At 60.8% G+C, this 20,875-nt stretch overlaps 1 protein-coding gene across 3 annotated transcripts in view; it reads left to right on the forward strand.

Annotated features, from left to right (window-relative positions):
- The window catches only part of BRSK2 (BR serine/threonine kinase 2), a gene marked incomplete at its 5' end in the record, with an annotated part of 64,751 nt that overhangs the window by 19,653 nt on the left and 24,223 nt on the right, over positions 1–20,875 (forward strand). For all 3 annotated transcript variants that reach the window (XM_082627186.1, XM_082627187.1, XM_082627188.1), the window contains one exon: positions 20,744–20,838. In XM_082627186.1, coding sequence (XP_082483312.1) covers positions 20,744–20,838 — 95 coding nt within the window. The remainder of the gene's footprint in view (positions 1–20,743; positions 20,839–20,875) is intronic.

Raw genomic sequence — 20,875 nt, forward strand, 5'->3', positions numbered from 1 at the left:
GACCAGCTGCCACACCCAGCCTCCTCGCGAAGATTGGCTGGAGGGCTCTGGGGCCCCTTTCTCTGAGACCTCTCATGGCTCCCAGGGCTCAGGCCTAGGCCAGGGTCTCCGGCCGAGCAGGTCGGCACGCCAGGTGTGCCCCAGCGCCCTGCGAGCACCCCTGGGGCCCCGACCCATCACCAGCATCCGGCCATGTCCCCCTGCAGTCTCAGCTCAGTGCCTCCACGGAGCTTGCCCTGGCTCTCTGCCTTGACCCCACCACCCACTCTCAACAGTCCGGGGGACCCCACCTCTGCAGCCCCAGGCCCCAGCGCTGATCCCCGGAGACCCTCCAGGGACCCCCCTCTCAGGACTTGTCAAGGGCCTGGGTAGGCCCTCGGGGGAGACTGACCCCCCCCCCAACCTTGGGAAGCCTGGGTCTCCTTCAGGGCCCGGACAGCAGGAGGCCTGGGGCCTGGGTCGAGGTCCCCTCACTGCAGAGGGTCCGGGGGGCCCAGGCTGCAGGCTGACTCCTGACCTTTCTGGGGGAATGAGGTGTGTGGTGATGGGTGGGGATGTCAAAGCCACACGTGTGTGTGTGTGTGTGTGTGTGTGTCTTTCCATGAAGGTGGGCTCTCAGGCACCTCCCGACTCCTGCCTGGCACTAACCAGAAGAGGGAGGGGTGGAGGGTGGGTAGGGCAGTGGGGAGGGGCAGTGTAGCCCAGGCAGCTTCCAGGGCAGACACAGTGACCTGTCCCCAGGGTGGGGAGTGGCTCAGAGAGCCAGCTGGTGGGGGCCCCTCTTCTCTCTGCCCTGTGCCCCCAGCCCCCCACCCCCGGGGAGACTGTGCCGGAGTCCCAGGGCAGCAAGGCCTGGGGTGAGAGTGGGTGTGCTGCTCCTCTGTGCGCGTTAAGCTTGGCCCCTGGCACTGCCTCCTGCAGGCCACTGGGGGGAGGGGGGGAAAGGACCCCTGGGTCAGCCCAGGCCCCGGTGTGGGCGCAGCTCACCAGCCCTTTCCCCGGGGCTGTTTCCAGAGTCAGGGCAGCATCTGCAACGCCCCTGCCCTTGGGGAAGTGACTGGAGACCAAGGGCAGCTGCCTGCCAGCAGGGAAGCCAGAGAATTTTGTGGCTCGTTTGGTAAAATGCATGCCTTTTCTGGGGGGACTTAATTGGACTGTTTTCAGTTTAAGAGAACTGTTCCTGGAAGGTGGGGGAGGGGCAGGCCAGAGCCAGCCCAAGTTTGGGGTGAGGCTGCTGAATGACGTGACGCAGGGCAGCCTGGCTGGGCGGGTGCCAGGCAGATGCCAGGGGACTGCGGTGCAGCTGCAGGAGGCGTGAGACACTGGGCCCTGTGGCCGTCCTGCCCCGCCAGCGGCACCCTCAGCCCTGTCCCTCACCTGCAGGTGTGCTGCTGTCTGCCTCCAGCCCAGTGCCCAGCCCCCTGCTCCCCAGCAGAGCCCCCCGTCAGGAAGGGAGTGGGCACAGGGCGTCTAGGGCCTGTGGTGCGGAAGCTGAGCCCTGTCTTGGGGGATCCCTGCACTGTTCCCCTGTCCCCCACGAGTCCAGGTGGTGCCTTCCTGGGCGAAGCAGGTGGGAGCCAGGAAGAGGGGCCCTGACCTGAGCCCCGGGGTCAGCGGAACCTGCCTTACCCCTCCCTCCACCTCACAGTGTCTTTGGGGTGCTCGAGGGGCAGGGCAGCTGTGACTCCTGGGCAGGTGCCCTGGCCACTGGTCCCAGCCTTGGCTGCAGGCAGAGAGAAGGAGGTGACCACCTGGGGTGGGCTTAGGGACACCAAGGCCAAGGGCAGCCCTAGCCAGTGGCCAGCACGGCAGGGCAGAGGACAAGGGCCGCCCTCGGGGGCCAGAGGCTCATCTGCAGGGCCTGGGATGTGAGTGGGGCTGCCCCTGAGTGTGGCACCTCCTGGTGACCTGTGGGGACACGCGGCAGCCTGCCCCACCCCTGCTGGACCCCCTTGGAGAATGGCCCCTCCCTGGGGGTCGGTGCCCCCTCGCATCCTGACATCCAGAGCAGGCCGTAGCTGAACGGTTCTTACGACAAAAGTGTGTTTGGTAATAATCAGTGACAGTCAGTGATAACTGTTTTCTTGATTCGTTCTTTGGATCTAAAACGATTCTCATTAATTAATTTAATTCATTTAAAAAGAAGACTTTACTTTCAGACTCAAAGATACTAAAGTATTTCGTGTATGAACCAAGGTTTGCACCTTCCAAAGACATCACACCCTGAGGTTCACCCCGTGTCATTGCTTTGAGCCGTGAGCGCAGGGGAGGCTCTGGGGCGGGTGGGGGCCTCCGAGTGGCAGCCAGAACTTGCCTCCTGCAGAAGGTGGCGTGTGTCGGGATTCGAGGACTCATCCTCCGTGTAGATGCAGCATCTGTCGCCGCCTCCGCACACGGGACAGAGACCCACCTGTGAGCAGCGATTGTCTGGAACTGGGAGGGTGACGGACTGCGTTTGGGGGAAACGGGTGTTTATTTTATCGCTGACGTTTGGCATCGGTGCGTGGTGGCAGAAAGTAGACCCGTGTCTTTCTTTGTAAAAAAGTTGAGATGAAATTCACATAACATAAAATGGACCATTTTAAAATGCACAGTTCTGCAGCGTTCTGCGTGTTCAGTGTGGTGCAGTCACCACCCCTGCTTCCAGAACAGTCTCATCCCGCAAAGGAACCCGGTGCCCGTAAGGAGTGGCGCCTGATGCCCCGTCCCCAGCCCTGGCAACCACTAAGCTGCTTTCTGTTTCTGTGGGTTTATGTATTATTGTAGGTATTTCATAGAAATAGAATCATGCATATGTGGCCTTTTGTGTCTGCCTGCTTTCATGTAGCAGAAAATCCCAAGGTTCATCCAGGTTGTAGCTGTGTCAACCTGTGTTCCTCTTTAAGGCTGAATAATATTCCTTTGTGTGGATGGACCACATTTTTTTTTTTTTTTTTTTTTTTTTGGCCGAGCCACGCAGCTTGTGGGATCTTAGTTCCCTCACCAGGGACTGAACTCAGGCCCCAGCAGTGGAAGCGCCGAGTCCTAACCACCGGACCACATTTTTTTTTCCATTCATCTGTCGATGGGCACTTGGGTTGTTTCCACCTTTGGTTGCTGTGGGTGTGTTTGAGTCCCTGCTTTTGGTTCTTTTGGGGACACACCTAGGAATGGTAACCCTTAGGTTTAATTTTTTGAAGAACGGCCAGACTGCTTTCTGATAGACCCAATTTTAGTCAGTTTATTTTTGCTGTTAATGTCTCCATAGACAGGGCCCCCCCATTGCCTCCCCCCACCCGTTGGGTGGCCCCCACTGCCCACCCTACTACTGTCCTCTCTTCCTTTGCAGAATTTATTGGCTCAGAGGGAGGGTGTGACTCGCCTACATCTGTGTGATGCTCACAGGTGGTCCTGGTCCTGGTGGGGGCTCCCTGGGCTGCTGCCTGCCTGTTGTACCGGGCTCCATGGTGGCCACGGCTCCCCTCGGCCACTGTCACTTGGGAAGGCGGCTGTGGGAGCCCTGAGCGCCCAGCCTTGAGCTCTCAGTGGTTCTGTTCTGTGTCTTAGTTTTTACAGATTTGGACAAGTCGAGAGTTTGAAGTCTGTTGCCAGCTGGGACCCAGAGCAACACGATGGACAGTTTACCACTGGTTCCCGTGGTAGCCCTGGGCTTTGTCCAGGGCATGGGGCACCTCCCAGTAGACAGGGCAGTGTGGCCTCCGAGGGGCTGGGGAGGGGGTGCGGCTGGGAAGCCAGGCTGCAGGGGAGGGAGAGAGGCCACACCATCGAGGGCTGTGTTCTGGCTGGGGTGGGGCCCAGTGGTGCGTGGACGTGTCCGTGGGAGTGAAATGCAAGAAAACAAAGTGAGGAAAAAAACCCCAAACGTTGTGCAGCACAAGGCCGTGTACTTTACCATTTACTAGGTTCACCAGACATGAGATTATTTGGTCCAGTTGCTGCGAAAGTGTCTGGATGTTGTGGTGGGAACGAGACTGCACCCTGGTCCACTGGCCGCTCAGGGGCCCGGGCGCAGATGGCTTGCTGAGCGCTGCCCCGAAGGCTACCTCTTTGAACCGTTTCCAGTTGCACTGCTTTGGGGGTGAACTCACACCTCAGGGGCTTGACGGGTCAAGTTAGGCAATCCCCAGTGACCCCTGCATCTCCCCCCAACCCCCCGAGGTGGATACCTGTGGCTCTTCCCGGGGCATCCTTGGGTTTCCCTGTACTTGCAAATACCGCAGTAAACGCCTATCTTGTCCATTAGCTGCAGCCGTATCTCTTCTCTTTTCCCTGCGAGATGAGCATACTGCTGTCCTTGCCTCTCTTTCCCTCCCATCCTCCTTTCTAGCAGCTACTTTTACCTTTTTTTTTTTTTTTTCCTGAAGAACAGTATCTCTGTCCTTCAGCCTCACCCATGCCTTGTGGGATTGACTGTTGGTTGACTCTCAAAAGTAAAAAACCGTAAAGAGGGTTTTCTTAGATGTCACTCGGGAATTGTTGGTCAGTGCTGGGCTAGGTAGTGTGCCGGGATCCCCTGTCTTGGTCATGTGACCCGCTTGAAGGAAGCTGTGCCTGTGCACCAGCCTGGTCTTTAAGGAGTTGGGGAAATCAGGGGTTTGGAGTCCATCAGCGGAATCTCTTTTCTGAGACCCCATGAATGTTTGTGTTCTTGACACATTCCACTTGCGTCACCATGACTTTCTTGAAGAGTCCTTTGATTTTCCTGGAGTTCCCAGGACTCCTCTCTGGATGGGATCTTAACTTCCTTCTGGTCTACCACCTCCTTTTGTCAGGTGACTTCCAGGAAAAGTGACACGGAGGCACCTTCTCTGCGGACTCATGCTCCTCCCATTAGCTCCCGACCTCAAGTGCTGATGGGAGATTAGATGCCAGTCTGACTTACCTGCCTTTTTCTTTGCCCCCATTTATACCAGAGCTCCTCGAAAGTGTTATTCCTGTTGAACCCACATCTTTTCCCTCTACCTCCTGACCTGGCCACCCTGCTGCATGCATGACCCTTACAGTGCCAAATCAGTGGTCACTTGGCAGTCCCTGGCCCGTCAGCAGCATCAGAGGCAGTTGGACATCCTCCTTCACTTAACTTATGAAACCCCACGTTTGCTCTTTTTTTTCCCCTCCTCCCCATTCCACTACTCTTGGACCGTCCTCATCTTGCCAGCCTGAAAATTGGAGTGCCCCCGGTCAGCTTGGCCTTTCTCTGCTGATGGTCACCCCAGGTGGCCTTGTCCATTCCTGCATGCTTAGGGTTTGCATGGCCCATTTTTATCATCCTCTTACTTTCAACCCGTGTGTGTCCTTTCAGTTGAAGTGTCACTTGTAAACCACATGTACTTGGGTTTGAGTTGCCTTTTTCCCCTGAGCCTCTTTTAGTTGGAGTGTTTAGATCAATTACATTTGGTATAATTACTGACATGCTTTGGTTTAAGTCTACTATCTTTCTATTTGTTTTCTATTTGTCTCATCTGTTCTTTGTACATTTTCCTTCCTTTCCTGGCTTTTTTTGTGTCAACCAGGTATTTTTTTAGTCATCCCACTTTCTTTCCTCTTTTAGTGTTTTCGCTACACCTCTTTTATTATTTCTTTAACGTTACTCTAGAGTAGTTCTCAAAGTCTTAGACCAGGGACCCCTTGGGGAGATCCTTGTGGGGGGTGGTCCATGAGGCCCAAACTGTTTTCATACATTATAGGATATCATTATACGATAGTATTTGCCTCAACACAGAGAAATTTCTGGAGGTTCCCCATGTGTCTTCTTTGAAGGCAGATGTTAAAGAGGTCTGCAAAGATGTAAAACAGTGCCACTCTTCTCACTAGCTCTTTTTAGCTTTGAAAAAAATGGTTATTTTTAATAAAAATTATTTATGTTTGTGTATACTGGGTTTATTATATACACATTTTAAAAATATTTATTTGTTTATTTATTTATGTATTTGCACCGGGTCTTAGTTGCGACAGGTGGGCTCCTTAGTTGTGGCATGCGAACTCTCAGTTGCAGCATGCATGTGAGATCTAGTTCCCTATGCAGGAATCGAACCCAGGCCCCCTGCGTTGGGAGCCTGGAGTCGTAACCACTGCACCACCGGGAAGTCCTGGGTTTATTATATTTAACGAGTTAATAAATATTTGTAAAATTTCTCAGTTTTAATTTCTAATCCAATAAATATCAGTAGATATAACCACATACATAAAGGTTCTTTGGTGTCCTCAGTAACTTTTATGAGTATCTGGGGATCATGAGGCCACAAAGGCTGAGACTTTCTGATTTAGGGGTTGCAGCATGCCTGGCTGTCACAGTCCTCATGGAGTTGGCACTGCCCCACATTGCAGAGGGGAGCGGCTTCCTGACACAGTCCCTCATTTCTGGGCCCCTGTTGTGTCTGGCTTCTGCCTGGTGCTAACCCCACAGTACTTCGCTGCGGCATCTGCAGAGTCGACTCTTTAAGAGATGCCCTTTCCAGGGAGGGTGTTCCAGTTTCCTCATGTGTCCCCTGCTTGGTGCACCCTTTCCTGCCTGTGGATTGGGGCTCCCTCAACCTGAAGAGTTTCCTTTAGTGCTTTTATAGTGTTCACAACACATCCTCTCAGCTTTTGCCTAACTGCGAATGTCTTTATTTTGTCTTAGCTTTGAAGGATATTTTTACTGGTTATAGAACTTTAGGTTTTCTTTCAGCACCAAGGATGTGTTAAGCCGTTGCCTCCTGGCCGCACTGTTTCTGGTGAGAAGTCAGGCACCACTGATACTCCCCGTGATGTGACGTGCATTGTTTGTCTGGCTGCTCTTAAGATTTTCTCTTCCTCTCAGTTTTATCAGTTTAGCAGTGATATGCCTTAGTGTGGTTTTCTGTGTTTCTGTCATACTTTTGGTTCAGTGGGCCTCAAGGACCTGTGGGCTGAAATATCTAATAATTTGGGGAAATGCGTGGCTGTTATCTCTTAAAATATGTCCTCCACCCTGTCCCCCGACCCCCCCTTCTCTTTTTCTGGGACTCCAATTACAAATATGTTAGACTGTTGGGTGCTGTCCCCCAGGTCTCTCGTGCTGTTTGGTTTGTCTGTTTGTTCTTTTGCTCCATACTTCAGCTTGGATGGTTTATATTGACCCGTCTTAGATTTCACTAGTCCTTTCTTCTGTTGTGTCTAGTCTGCTGTTAAGTCCATTCAGTGAATTCTTTTTGTGCATCTTTTCGTCTAATTAAAAAATATACATAGATAGATATAGATATATAAATATTATTGCGAAATCCTTTTCAGAAAATTCTACTGTTTGGGTCAGCTGCAGCCTGCTTCTGTTGGCTATTTTTTCTCTTGAGGGTAGGTCACTTTTCCTACTTCTTTGTGTATGTCATCATCTTTATTGTGTGCCAGGCATTATTTATTGAAAAGATCAGCACAGTGGGTAAGGCTTCTCCAGAAAGGGCTTGCCTTTCCCTCTGTCAGGCATGTAGGGTGGTAGGACTTTCTCTGGGTCAGGACTAAGTGGATACTTCAGCGAGTTTCTCTTCATCTCTAGCCAAGTGTCTCAAGGGTGTGAGCTCCATGGTGTGGAACCTCTTTTTGTCGCTGTTGTTTTGAATGCCTGTCCCTGGAGAAGCCCAGTGAATACTTGTCAAGTGAATGAGTGAAAGAATGAAGCAGGCTCCCGGGATCTCACCTTCGAGAGGCCGTGCCTGGGTGTGGGTCAGCTTGCAGCCAGGGCCTGGGCCGACCAAGGGCCTTTTGCTCTGGCACGTCCATCTGCTCCAGGGCATTATTTCTGTTCACTCTTAGCTACTCCCTTTGGACAAACATTGGGCATCCTGGATTGACCATCTCTTATTGTTTCACCTTTTCTTTTTGCTTTTTGCTCCACCTCATTGGGCATTTTCTCATGTTTTTAGTCCTTATTTCAGCAGTTTCTTTCTCTAGCCGTTACTGTTATATCTTAGGGCTCTTTCTTGTTTTCTCATCCTTTCTGTAAATTTCTTGTTTTATAGGTGTAGCAACTGATTAAATCCTGGCAAGTCAATGCAATAAACAGTAAAATAATTTTTAAATGTCTCTTTCTACCAAGTCAGTGCTGTTTCTTTCTCAGACTTCCTCTAGTGCTGTGGTCGGCTGTTTACCTTCTGTGTGAGAAGCAGGAATATTTTCTTGCCTGGGTCTCTCCTCAGGGGGTCTCCTGCCTGGAGTTCAGAGTGTGGGGTGTCTGGTGGGGGCATGCTGATGGCAGGGGCTGAGCATTCAGCGTGTGAGAACAAGGACGAGCAGGGCAGCCTCCTGGCCCCTGTGGTCCTGGGCTTTGTCCCTGGTTGTGCCTCAGTCTTTGCCTGGAGGGAGGGGATGCTGACCCGGGCTCTCCCCACATCTATGCCCTTGATACGTGCCCATCTGTTTTTGCAGTCCCATCCCAGGCCTGCCCTCTGCTCCTGGCTGATGCTGGCACCTGGAGTCTCTCTAGGGCACCCTGGAGGCCGGCCGGCCCGGCCCCTGCCCTGTCCCCCATCACCTGCCCCCTGTCTTCCTTCTTCAAGAGGTTTCTGGAATGTTTTGAGAGCTCTCCTTTCCACCACCAGAGGGTGGGGTCAGTAGGAAGCAACTGCAAGGGACCTGGGTCTGTCTGGCCAGCAGGGCCCTGGCAACCTCTCCAGGTCCTGGCCCCCAGCCCAGACTCCTCCTAGGGTCTCCCGGCAAGCATCTGTCCCGGCCCCTCCTCCCCAGAACTCCACCCAACTCTGCCCTCTCCTCCATCACCTGGGCCAGCAGAGTCCTCTGGGCTCAGCCCTCCTCCCTCCAGCTCTGTCTTCTGACTCCCCATCCGTCTCCAGTGGAGATGCTTCTGAGCACACGCCTCAGTGTGGCCAGCTTAGGAAGTGCCTCCGGGCACCTCCCGGCCACAGGGCATGTTCCTATTCCTAGCTGCTTCCAGAGCCCCCTTACTGAGCCTAGAGGCCTGGATGTTTGGCATCCCCTTCACGTCCAGCAGGTGCCCAGCATCTCGCCCCTTCTCAGCTTTGACCTTGGGAGCCTGGCCTGAGTGTCTCTTGGGGGAGGAGGGTCTGTGTCCCCAGGATCACTGCGGCACCCACCCCCAACCCTCCAGCTGGGTCCTGGCAAATGAAGTTCTTCATCCCAGGGCTTCAGTTGGTGGTTCCTGTCAGCAGTTTCCCACTGGGCACAGAGCTGCAGGGAGCTTGTTTTGTTTCTTTTTTTGCAGGGAGGGGGTGTGGGCAGGCATGGCTGATCATCTTTTTTCAGCGGTTCTGGGCCTGAAAGCATTCCAAGGCCCTGAGGGCTGCGTTGGGCTGTGGGGCAAGGGTGCCTGGCCCCACCCTGGAGACCCCCTGGCTGTGCTGAGGGTTAGAACCCTCAGCTGTACGTTTTCGTGGGTGCAATCCCAGATGCCTCTGGGAGGGGGAGGGAGGAAGTGTAGGATGCTTAGGACTGAGGTGTGTGTGTGAGAGAGCGTTGGGGTGTTTTCTCATTTAATCTCTACTGGCATCAGGAGAGGGTGTTAGCACACCCCTGTGGCTGGAGGGGCCACCCAAGTCCCCACTCCGGGTGGAGATGGGGAACCAGGCTTCAAAGCCTCGGCCCTGACCACAGCCGTTGTGCCCACTGCTGGCCAAATATGGCTGGCTCAGCGGGGGAAGGGCCTTCAGGTACCAGAATAGCCCCCCGAGCTTCGTCAGGGGCGCAGAATGGCCGTGGAGGTGGGAAGGGCTCTTGGGGATGGGTGGGGAGCGGCCCCCATGTCCCTTTCCGCCCGTGGGTCAAGGGCTGCCCTGGGGCTTCTGGCCTGTCCCACGGAGGGGGCAGCAGTGCCCTTGTGTTTGGGTGCTGTGGGCGGGGCAGGCAGGGAGCCCAGCGGAGGCGGCTGAGTGGCTTCAGTGCGTGTGAAATATGTCAGGGCTTAATTAATTTAATTTGAGAGGTTCCTTTTCGGAGCGTGAACAGTTGTCTCCCAAGAGACGCCGCCACCTCCTCCCCCTCCCGCCTGCCTGGCGCTGGTGGGCGAAGGAAACAGCGGAATCTATATTGAGAGTGTGCCACCCCCCCCGTCCCCCCCCCGTCCCCCCGGGAGCGCGGTGAGGGGTGTCGGGGTGTCACCGGGAGCCCGGAAGCGTGGGCGCACCGGGGGCGGATGCAGCGCAAAGCTGGGGCGCGCGATCCCGGCATCCCCGCCAACCGGAAGGGGGGAGGAGAAGGCCGGAGGGAGAGGAGGAGGTTGGGGAGCTCCGACCCCAGGAGGAGAGGCCGAGAGAACCGGGGCGCCTTATCAGCCCACCGAGAGCTGGGGCTGAGTGTGCGCGGGTGGGCGGGGAAAGGAGGGAGGCGCGGGGTGGGGGGCGCGGGAAGAACCAGGCGGGACCAGTAATGAGGGAACGTGCGCGCTTTGATGTCTGGCGGCAACTTCAACGAGGCCGCCCCCTACCGCGCAGGTCTGAGTCCTCGGAGGCCCGAGGCGCGCAGGCGGCGCGTGTTTGAAGTGCGCCCCCTGGGCGTGGGCACCCTCTGGGCGGGGACCCGGGGGCCGGGGCAGGTCGTGGCGCTCCCGGGTCCAGTGCTCCTCCCTCCCCGCGCTGCTCCTGGAGGAGCAGACGTGAGGGAGGAAGAGGGGGCGGCTGCGGGGAGCGCCCCCAGACGTCCTCCAAGGCCGGGTCTCCCGTCCAGTAGGAGCGATTAGTGGGGCCGCGGCAGGGGACGCAGGAAGAGACCCGCCACGCTGCTGGCCTCTCTGTGGCCATTCTTCGTTTATTCATCTGGCCCACTGCAGGCCGAGCCTGCAGGCCCCGAACTTCCCCAGCCCAGCCATGGGGCCCCTGGTGGTCGGGTGGGAACAGAAGTCAGGCAGGATTGAGAGAGCGCTGGCAGCTGGGTGCCCGGGCCGCTGGGGGGGCGGGGGGGGCTGCAGGTGTGGGGGGGCTTGGCCTCAGCGCGATCCCCCCACCTCCCACCCTCGCCGGCCCAGAGCAACGTGAACCCTCTCCCAGCAAGGTCTCCCCCTCGGGCCTTGGAGGTGGCGAAGGCAGTTCCCCCAGTCCCTGCTGTGGTGGTGGGGGGGCGTTTTGGACCTTCCTGAGCACGGGCTTCAGAGACTTGGAGGGGACGAGGGTCCCTCCCCGGGTGGAGCCGCCTGGGCCCTGCCCCCACCTCTCCCAGGGCTCCACCTGGGCCCTGGGCCACCAAGCTCCATCCTCTGCCCGGCCCAACTCCGGGCCCTGCCTTGGTGCACTCCCTCCGAGGGGTGGGAGCTCCTGTAGCACCTCCCCACCCCACGGTTGGAGGGGGGTGTTATCCTGGACTCCAAGGACCCTTCAGTGGGCCTGAGCAGTGGGAGACCCTGTGGGGGGCCTGGGTGGGGCTGCGTGTCCAGGCGCTGGAACCTGGGGGGGCGGGCGGCATCTCCTGAGGTTGGGGCTGATGCACATGGGGCTGTGCAGAAGGGTGTGCGTGCCCCTGGTGTCCTGAGTTTACAGGCCACAGCAGTGCCATGTCCCCAGGCTGTGGTGCAGGCAGGCCTCCTGCTCGGTGCAGGGGAGAGCCAGGGCTGTGGCCGGCGGAGGTGCCCCAGGATCGCCAGCTGTCTTCCAAGGGCACCCTGGTTCTGGTGTCCCCCAGCTCCAGTGTGGTCTGGAGTAAGTCGCCTGCTGTCCCTGGGCGGGGACGGGGCCATCCCGCTGCTCAGCCGGCCTGGAGGGTGCGCCGGCTCCTGTCCGTGGTGCTGAAAGGGGCTTCACGTGCCACCGCCCACCGCCTACCGCCTGCCCCTCCTGCAGCCCCGGGCAGCTGCAGGCATTCTTTCCAGCATATGTTTTTCCCCCACCTCTTTGCCCAGCACACCTTCGACTCCCCAAGTCTGTAATGAGGGGGTGATGGGGATGGAACTTGTGTCTACACCAGCTGGGGAAGCCCCGCCTCCGGGGCTGGCCGTGGGGCAGTTTCACCCTGACTCCCTGGGCAGTGGCAGTGAATGGACCTTGGGGTCCTGCAGGCCTCACCCAGCCTTGTGCCCCCTTCGGAGAAAGGGAGGAGCCACTGCAAGGATCAGGGTTCAAGTGGGACATAGTCGGGAGCCTTCGTCCTGACCCGACAGTGGCTGGAGCGGGGGCCACACCCAGGCCTGACCACTGCCCAGAGCCTGCCCGCCCGAGGGTCGCAGCCGTGGTGCCAGGCTGACCAGGTCTGCAGCCCCCAGGGCCCGTGCCCCAGATGTCGCCGGTGCCGGCCAGGCTTGCCGTGAGAGCTGCTCAGCACTCGCAGAGACAGCAGAACCTGACAGCCCACCCCCAGTCCTGACCTTAACCTCTCCAGGGCCCCTGGGTGCTCGAGCACTGTTGGCAGCTACCCATTGTGGCGGGCACAGAGGTGTTTGCCGCGTGTGTGTGGGCCTGGGGAGGGGCTCCCGTTACACTGAGTGACGTGAAGGTGCGTGCTTACATAGAGGCCTCTGGAGTGAGCGGAAACCCTTCTGAAACGTACCAGGAGGTTTGGGGTGAGAGGAGACTCAGGTAAATACCGTGTGAGCTGAAGGGACCCTGCACAGTTCCCTGGGGCCCCACACGACTGCCACAACCCTGGTCACTAGAACAACAGAATCTTATCCTCAACTCCAGGAGCCGGAAGTCTGCGGTGGTTCTCCTGAGGCTCTGAGGGAGGATGGTTCCAGGCCCCTCCCCCGGCTTCCGGTGGTTTGCTGGCTCTTCTAGAAGCATCCCCGCGGGTTCTTCCTCCATCTTCACGTGCACCTGTGTCTAATCTCCCTCTGTCTTTCTCTTATAAGAACTTTTGTCATTGGATTTAGGGCCCACCTATCCTCCATGCAGGGTGGTCTCCTCTTGAGATCTATAACTGAAGTACCTCTGTAAAGGCCCTTTTCCCAAACATGCTCACACTCATGGGTTCTGGGCATTAGGACGTGGACACATCTTCTTGGGGCCACCATTCAACCCCTGCACACTGGGTTTGGGGCCCCAAGTGGATTCGAGTTTTGCACTGTCGCTCCCTGCCCGTGGGCTCAAGAGCTGCTTGGCTGCTGCCGGGAGCCCTTGGCTGTCACCTGGCTGTCACCTGGCTGTCGCCTAGCCGTCCCTGGTCCTGCAGGATGAGGGAGTGGATGCTCTTCCTGGAAGCCTGGACCCGGGTGCCACCAGGGCTCCTCCCCCACAGCTGGGTACCCCGAGTGGGGGGGTGATGGGAGGAGAGCCAGGTGGGGTTAACCGTCACCCTAGTGGGGTGGCCTCCTGCCCCCCGTCAGGATCCCCCACCCACGCAGGCAGACAGCGGAGTGGGCTGTGCCGGGGAAGAGACGGGGTCAGTGTAGGAGACAGAGGACGGGCCGAGGAGTCCCCTTTTCTCAGCGGCCACCTGGTGGCAGGAGTTTCCCCGAGGTTTAAAAGACTAGGATACAGCCCCCTCCACCGCCCCCCCCCCAGGAGTGGGGAGGGCCGTGCATCATCCTCAACCCACCACCAGCATCCGTGCGACTCGCCGTCCCTAGGGCTCCCAACCCGGCCGGGCCTGGGAGGACTTAGTCCTGGGAGCCGGGCAGGCCTTTGCTCTTCCCCAGCGATGGCGGGAGCCGGCCAGCTGGCTGGGGGTCGGGACAGACCAGGGTTGAGGCTCTGGCCCTGGGACGCCCTCTGGGTAGGCTGCCTAGGGGGAGAGGCCGCCCCTCTTCCGGTCCCAGGGTTTCACAGGCACCTCCTGCTGTCTGATGGGGCTGGGCTGGGCCAGCCGGGGGCCTGTTGGGGGATTATTTTTCCTGCTTCCTCAGGTGAGGACACTCAGGCCTGGGGCGGTTCGGGACCTTATCTGAGAGCGCCGGCCGGGACCACCAGGCTCGACTGCCGCTGAGGCCATGTGTCTTGTCTGTGAGGCTGTCCCCCACGTGTGCTCAGCTCACACTGGGCACCGTCCTGGGCGTTCCTCTGAGGCCTGGCGGTTGTAGGGCTGAGTGTATTTCTTTGATCTCTGTTGCTGTATAACAAGCTGCCCCCAAAACCTAGTGTCTTGAGACAGCAAACGTTCTCTCACCACCCCTGAGGGGCTGGCATCCAGGGCAACTGAGCTGGGTGCGTGGGGCTCAGGGGTCTCACGAGGTGCCAGGTGTGGGCTGGACTGGAGGCTCCCCCCGCCCCTGCTGTCTCCTGGAGGCCATGTGGCCGTCTCCGAGGGGCACTGCCTAGAGACAAGGCAGCCGTCTCCACCCGAGCAAGACCCCAGGGACCCCAAAGGAAGCTGTGCTCTTGTTAGCATCTGACCTTGGAGACAGGAAGCCATCCGTTCTGCCACGTTCCGTTGGCCACAAAGACCAGCCCTGGTGCAGCGTGGGGGCGACCACACTGCCCGGGGGCCGGTTTCCAGGAGGTACGAGTCACCAGGGGTCCTCGTGGGGCTGCAGTCCACCGAGGCGGGCGGAGCAGCCAGCACCTAGGTGACAGGAAGGACCTGCACCGGGAGGCCAGGCGCCACTGCACTGATGCCAGAAGATGCGTCCCCTCCCAGGCTGGGGACTCAGCCCCATTCCTGCTCTTGCCCTGTCTCAGGGCAGCCGAGCCCGTCTCGCCCCGACCACTCTCTAAGTCTCCCCTGGTGCCAGCTGCGGGCAGCAGGGCCGGCAGCAGGTCGAGCAGAAGGGCTGGGCAGCAGGGCGGGCAGCAGGCCGGGCAGCAGGGTGACCAGCTTTGCTGACTCTTCCCAAGAACCAGTGTGGAGCCGCCTCCCCATCGTCCAACGAGAGCCTGGGCGGGAGGGGTGACAGGGCTGCTCCATCCTGTCCACCCCAGGAAAACGGTATCCCCCGACGCCCCCGCGGTGGGCGGAAAGTGGGTCGCCGTTAGCTGTGCTCGTGGCCCTGGCACCACGTTAGCTGGCCACGTGGTCCAGAGGCACAGTGGGGAGTGATGCGCGAGGAGGGCCGGTCACCGCCCTGGGCGTTAGTGGTGATCGGTGGTCCTGTGAGCATTAGCGGCTGGATGTTGGTGTCTCCCAGGGTGCTCAGAGGGGCTCTGGGGGGTCCAGGCAGGCTGCCCTGTCCTCCTCCGGGCTCAGCAGAAGCCTGACGGGGGACTGGAGGTGCCAGGTGACCCGAGCTGGGCTCTGGCGCATCCTGCCCTCCACCCCGTCTGATCACCCGTGCCCGCGTCCCCAGCGCGAGGAGGCCAGTGTGGGCACACGGACGGGGGCTTCGCAGGAGCGGGTGTGTCCCGTCCCTTCCCCTCAGGGTCTGTTTCTTGTCCCCTGAAGGCCTGGGCTCATCGGAGGCTGCGGCCCGGCTCTGTCAGCACCACGGACAGCAGCTGGCTCTGCGCTGCGGCAGAGCGGGTTCTGGTTTCCAGGCCGCCTCCCGCTGGCTCACGCGGAAGTAACCGAGAAACGTGCCGACTCCGGACTGGCGCCCCTCCCCCCTCCGCCAGAGCCTGGGGCCCGCTTCCGGGGAGACAGGCTGACCCCCACCCTTTATCTGAACCGTCGCCCTCTTCTGGGGGGCGCGAGGCAGAAGCCACAGCAGGGGTCTGGGGGTTGGCCCCTGAGGCAGGGGACTCCCCCGTGGGCTGGGGCCGGCAGGAGGGACCCCTGAACCTGTGAAGCTACGGCTCAGTGCGTCTGGCAGTATGGAGACGGCGGGGCAGCGGGAAGAAGGGCCTTTTAGGCAAAAACTCCAGGGCCCTGCAGAGCTGACGCCACCGAGGGAGGGGCCCACGCAGGGGACAGCCCGGCCCACGGGGTGGAGGGGCCTTCTCTCTTCCTTCAGCTGGCTCCGTGCCCCAGGGATGGGTGCTCACGGTGGCAGAATGATCTAGATTTGGTGATTTAAACGAGAAACGGCAAAAACAGTCTCTTCTCTCTTTGCTTTCCCGTCTGTGTGGGAGCCGCATGCACCCTGCATGTGTGTCACTTCGCAGGACTCTGCCAGCAGGGCCTGGGGCAGACCCGGCTGCTGTGCAGAGCCCGTGGGATTTGTGTCACCGAGGTCACACGGCCAGTCGGCGGTGTGGAGGCGTGGGCGGGGGCAACCACGCACGGGACCCACGTACGTGTGTGTGCGCTAGCTTGCGCACACCCCTCTCGTGCCCTGGCTCCCGTGTGCAGAGGACACGGCCGGCGAGCGCTGGCTGGCAGCGTGGAGCTCAAGCCAGGAGAGGAGGCGCGAGGTCACACTCCTGTGTTGTCGTGCGGTGGGTGGGACACAGGTCAGCTGCGGGGGAGAAGGTCACGAAGCTCTCCTGCCACAGACACCGGCTGAGCGTGGCCCCCAGGCCCCGAGAATCTCCCTCCCGACCTGTTAAAGAGGGTGCTGGGAAGGCCCTGGGTGACGGGAACCCACAGGCCATCTTCAGGGGCCATAAGTGTAGGAAAGGCACCCCAATCCTGGGAGGGAGGCTCCCGCCCACAAGACGCCGCCCCCCCGGGAGGGTGGACACAGTGCCGTGTGGTGGGGGGCTGACAGACTGAGCCACGGTGCCCCCATTGCCATCTGGGGGTTCAGATGAGGTGGGCAGCGCGTGGGCTGGGTGGGTGGGGGGATGGTAATCAGATGGAAACTGACAGAGGAATGTCACTGACAGGAGTGGGACCTCCCTCTGGTCCTGACCCCCCTGCAGCCGCCGCTTGGGGGTGGCCAGGAAAGCCCTGGGTGCAGGACGCTCACTGGGCCCCCAAGGGGTGGGGTGGGGCCAGCTGGGGTCTCAGGACCTGATGGCCACAGGCAGAGGAGCGAGGGGCCCTGGGGCGGGGGGAAGGGCCCTCTGGGAGGTGCTCCAAGCATGCCCTGAAGGAGGCCGTGCAGTGGCCTGGCACCTGGAGAGGAGACAGACAGCCGAGGGCCTGGGGCGGCTCCGAGCTCAGGACGAAGGGCGGAGGAGCAGGCCCCTGGGAGCCGCACTGTCTGCCCACAGGGACTGCAGGGCTGGGGGCTGCGGGGCTGGGGCCGCAGGGCTGGGGGCCGCGGGGCTGGGGCTGCAGGGCTGCGGGGCTGGGGGCTGCGGGGCTGCAGGCAGCAGGGCTGGGGCTGCGGGGCTGGGGGCTGCAGGGCTGGGGGCTGCGGGGTTGGGGCTGCAGGGCTGGGGCCTGCAGGTCTGGGGCCTGCGGGGCTGGGGCTTGCGGGGCTGGGGGCTGCAGGGCTGGGACTGCAGGGCTGGGGGCTGCTGGGCTGGGGGCAGCGGGGCTGGGGGCTGCAGGGCTGGGGGCAGCAGGGCTGCAGGCAGCAGGGCTGGGGGCTGCGGGGTTGGGGCTGCAGGGCTGGAGCTGCGGGGCTGGGGGCAGCGGGGCTGGGGCCACAGGTCTGGGGCCTGCGGGGCTGGGGGCTGCAGGGTTGCGGCTGCAGGGCTGGGGCAGCAGGCCTTGGCCGGGCCACCCTGAGAGGTCGAGAGGGGAGCCTGATGCCGCCTGCACTAGACCAGGGCCTTCCCCTCCCAGGCACCCACAGAGGCTCATTACTTGGGGGTGGAAACAGCGCTAGAGACTGGCATGCAGTTAGAGGGAGTGACCCCACTGTGTCTGTAGGGAGGGAAGTTCTCAGGCGGCCCCGCTGACACCCCCAGTGTTGACTGCCCTGTTGGGCTACAGGGCTGAGCCTGAGGTGCAGAGGGTCCCCTTCCCTGCCCCCCGCCCCAGATGCAGCACTGTCACCTGGCCTGGACCCCTGTCCAGCCCCAATGGCAGTCTCTGGGCAGTGGAGTCTGGGCCCCCCTCTGGCAGCTCCCCACTGGGCGGTGGTCCCTCGTGCTCTGTTCACTCCTACGAGCTGGCAGCCCCCTGGGTGCAGGGCCCTCCAGCAGGGTTTTTCCCTGAAGGTACCTGACCAAGAAGAATAGGGAGGCCAAGGATGACCAGAGAGCCGTAGGGTGAGGCATCTGCTCAGGACCACCCCTGCCTGACCTCTGACCCCACAGGCCTGTGCAGCCACCTCCCATGCTGGACCCCTGCAGGTCTGAGAGCCCCGAGGGCTGCACCTTCCCGCTCCCCACCGCTCCCGGGCCGCCCGGGGCCCTGGCCTCCTTCCTCCGACCAGACTGGTGCCCTGGGTTTGACGGCTAGCCGGGGGCCAGCGGGGGCTGCAGAGGGCACTGAGCCAGGCCTGGAGAGCTCCCTGCCCCCAGCACTGGGGCCGCCTCTTGGCCCTCGAGCCATAGTAGGTGAGTGGAGGGGCCGGGGTGCCCGAGAAGGCCGTCCTGCTGCCCTGCGCCCTTGGCCCAGGTGCGGGGAGGTCCCGTACACTTGGGCGCCCTGGGGCGGGGTCTGCTCTCAGCTAGCGGCTCCTGGATCCCCTTGACTCTCCCAGCCATGCTCAGGAGCCCCGGGAGGTGGGGGCCCGTGTTCGTGCACACGCGTCCTTGTGCCTGAGCCTGGGGTGTGGTGGGGAGCTCGTGGTGGGCCTGGGGTCCTCAGGATGCCCTTGAGGAGCCCCTTCCTGCAGCAGGGCCCAGACGGCACAGCACCCTCAGGCCCCCGCCGGGCGGGATTGCTTCTGTCACTCCCGCAATTATCTGTGTCGCTCTGTACTTTCCTTCTCTTGACGTGCGCCGTATTTGCTGCAAAGGCAATAATTAGAGGTGAAATCACAATTGGAAAATGAGCCTGAGCTGTTGGAGGGCGGGGTAATTAGGGCGGTCTTGGGCTTCCCTAGCAGGCCCTCCTGAGGGTGCACTCTGCTCCCTGCCTCCAGGGAAGTGGCAGGACTGCTTGGAACCCGAACCTCCCACCCCAGAGGACCCCGGGGCTGCAGGAGACCAGCACAGCCAGGGCGGCCTGGAAGCTTCACCCAGGAGGGGCACCTCCATGCTGGGCTTTGAGGGGTGTGTAGGAGTCTGTGGGCAGAGGACTTTCGGGGAAAGAGGCAGCAAGCGGAGGAAGGTGAAGGCAGGGAGATAGCCACCAGAGTTCTAGGACGCGGCCCAGGGCAGCCCCTTGCACCCCAGCCACGTATCCTGGCTGGGGGCCCAGCCCGCAGGCCCGCTAGCAGCTGTGAGGGTGGGTAAGGCTCACGCCCTGATGGCATGGGGCTCGTCCAGGGCACCTTGTCCACTGGGTCCTTTGTCCTCCTGGCCTTTCTGTGCACCAGCTGGTGATGGAGTTTCTCATCTGTGAAGTGAGGTCCCCGATGTCACACGGCCCCAACGCTCTGTCAGCAGACTGGCTGCTGTGGTGGTCAGTGATGGGGGTGGTGGCAGCGGCCACTTAGTTTTCCACTTCCGGAGGGTCGCCTGCGTCCCTGTCCAGCTCCCCTTTTGAGTTGAAGGTCACTTCCCTTTTTTCCCCATGTGCCCGTGACCCCTGCCTCCTGAGGACACGCGTGTAGGGGTGTGTGTGCACAGGTGTGAGGCTTATCTGTGGGGCGTTTCTGGGCCATCTGTCCTGGGCATTAGGGACTTGGAGGGACTTGTGCCCCCGGGGAGCAGCCTGGCCGCCGTTGCTGCAGCTCCTCGAGGCCTGTGCATCTTGTCTGGGGGCCCCGCCAGGCAGAAGCCTGCTTCTCACTCAGGCTGGCTCCCGCTCCGTTTCTGCGTCTGGGCCCGGACCTGCCTGGAGCCGGGGTGGAGGGGTCAGTGCCAGGCCCGGTTCCTGTCCTGGAGGCCGTCCTGGGCCACGGCTCTGAATTACAGATGCCGGTGACACTCTTCCTGCTGCCCGGGGCCTGTTCTCTGTGCTCGGCTCCTGACCTGCAATCGCAGGGCTCGGGCTCCGGATCAAAGGCAGCTGGGGAGAGCCCCCAGGAGCCCGCAGCCCTTCCCGGGTGGGAGCCGGGGCTCAGCGGGCCCCCCTGCGGGACCTCTGTCCTTCCCTGAGCCGAGGAGCTTCGGGCCCCCAGGCTCAGGGCTCGGGGGTTCCACCGGGCCTCGTCCCCCGCCCCTCGTCCAGCCCCGCCTGCCGCTGCTCCTGCCTCTGGGGGGCACAGGTCATCTCCCGGCCGCCAGCGGGCTCACTGCCCACGGGGAGCAGGAAGGAGGAGGACGCGACACTGCTGGGAGGGTGTGACTGCTCGTGACCCACAAGGCCTGATAAAGAGATGCGCCCCTTAGGGGAACATGTTTTCAATGCATATGACAAAGAATTCATTTCCCATACAAAGCAAAGGGCTTTGCAAATTGGTAAGAGCCACCCCTCAGCAGCGTAAAAAGGGGCAAGTGCAAACCCGAGTGGTCGGAACCGTGAGACTGTGTCAAGGTCATAACTAAAGCAGCAGCAACAGAGTCGGCAAAGTGTGAATGAAACCGAGGGGCGTCCAGCGCTCCACATCCCTCAAAACCCAGCACAGGTCGTGGACAGGCTGCAGTGCCGTGGGGAGCAGGTCGGCCTACGCTGCATCCAGGCGCCTGAATGCCAGAGGCGGCCCAAACTATGGTGGTCACCTCCGTGCCCATTGGGGGACACAGGCCACCTCGGGAACGTCCAGGTCGGGCCCAGGCTTGGGAGGGGAGAGTGCAGGGCATCTCAGTCTGAGGCCACAGAGGGTCCAGTGGAGGGCAGGAGGCCAGGGGGCAGTGACCAGGACTGCGGCTGCCTGCAGCGTGGTGATGACAGCAGAGGTGAATCGGCGGAGTGTCCTGTCCCGTGGGAGATGCAGGGAGGCGGGCCGCGGGGCCGCAGCTGCTGGGAGAGACAGTGGCCTGGGGTTGGCCCAAGACAGGCGGGGCGGGGTGGTGGTGGCAGGGGCACAGGATCCCGGTGCTGAGTGAGGGGCCGGGGTTGGGTGCGGGAGGGGCCCTGCTGGTCAGGCCTGGGTGGTGGCCGGACGGGGTCTGAGGGCTCCCCTCGTCCCCAGGCCTCGTGAAGCTGGGGATTCACTGTGTCACGTGCCAGAAGGTGGCTGTCAAGATCGTCAACCGGGAGAAGCTCAGCGAGTCTGTACTGATGAAGGTGAGCATGGGGGCGGGCAGGGGCAGGTGGGGAGCGC

This window comes from Mesoplodon mirus (assembly GCF_964341445.2).
Source record: "Mesoplodon mirus genome assembly, chromosome: 7".
Classification (NCBI taxonomy): Eukaryota; Metazoa; Chordata; class Mammalia; order Artiodactyla; family Ziphiidae; genus Mesoplodon; species Mesoplodon mirus.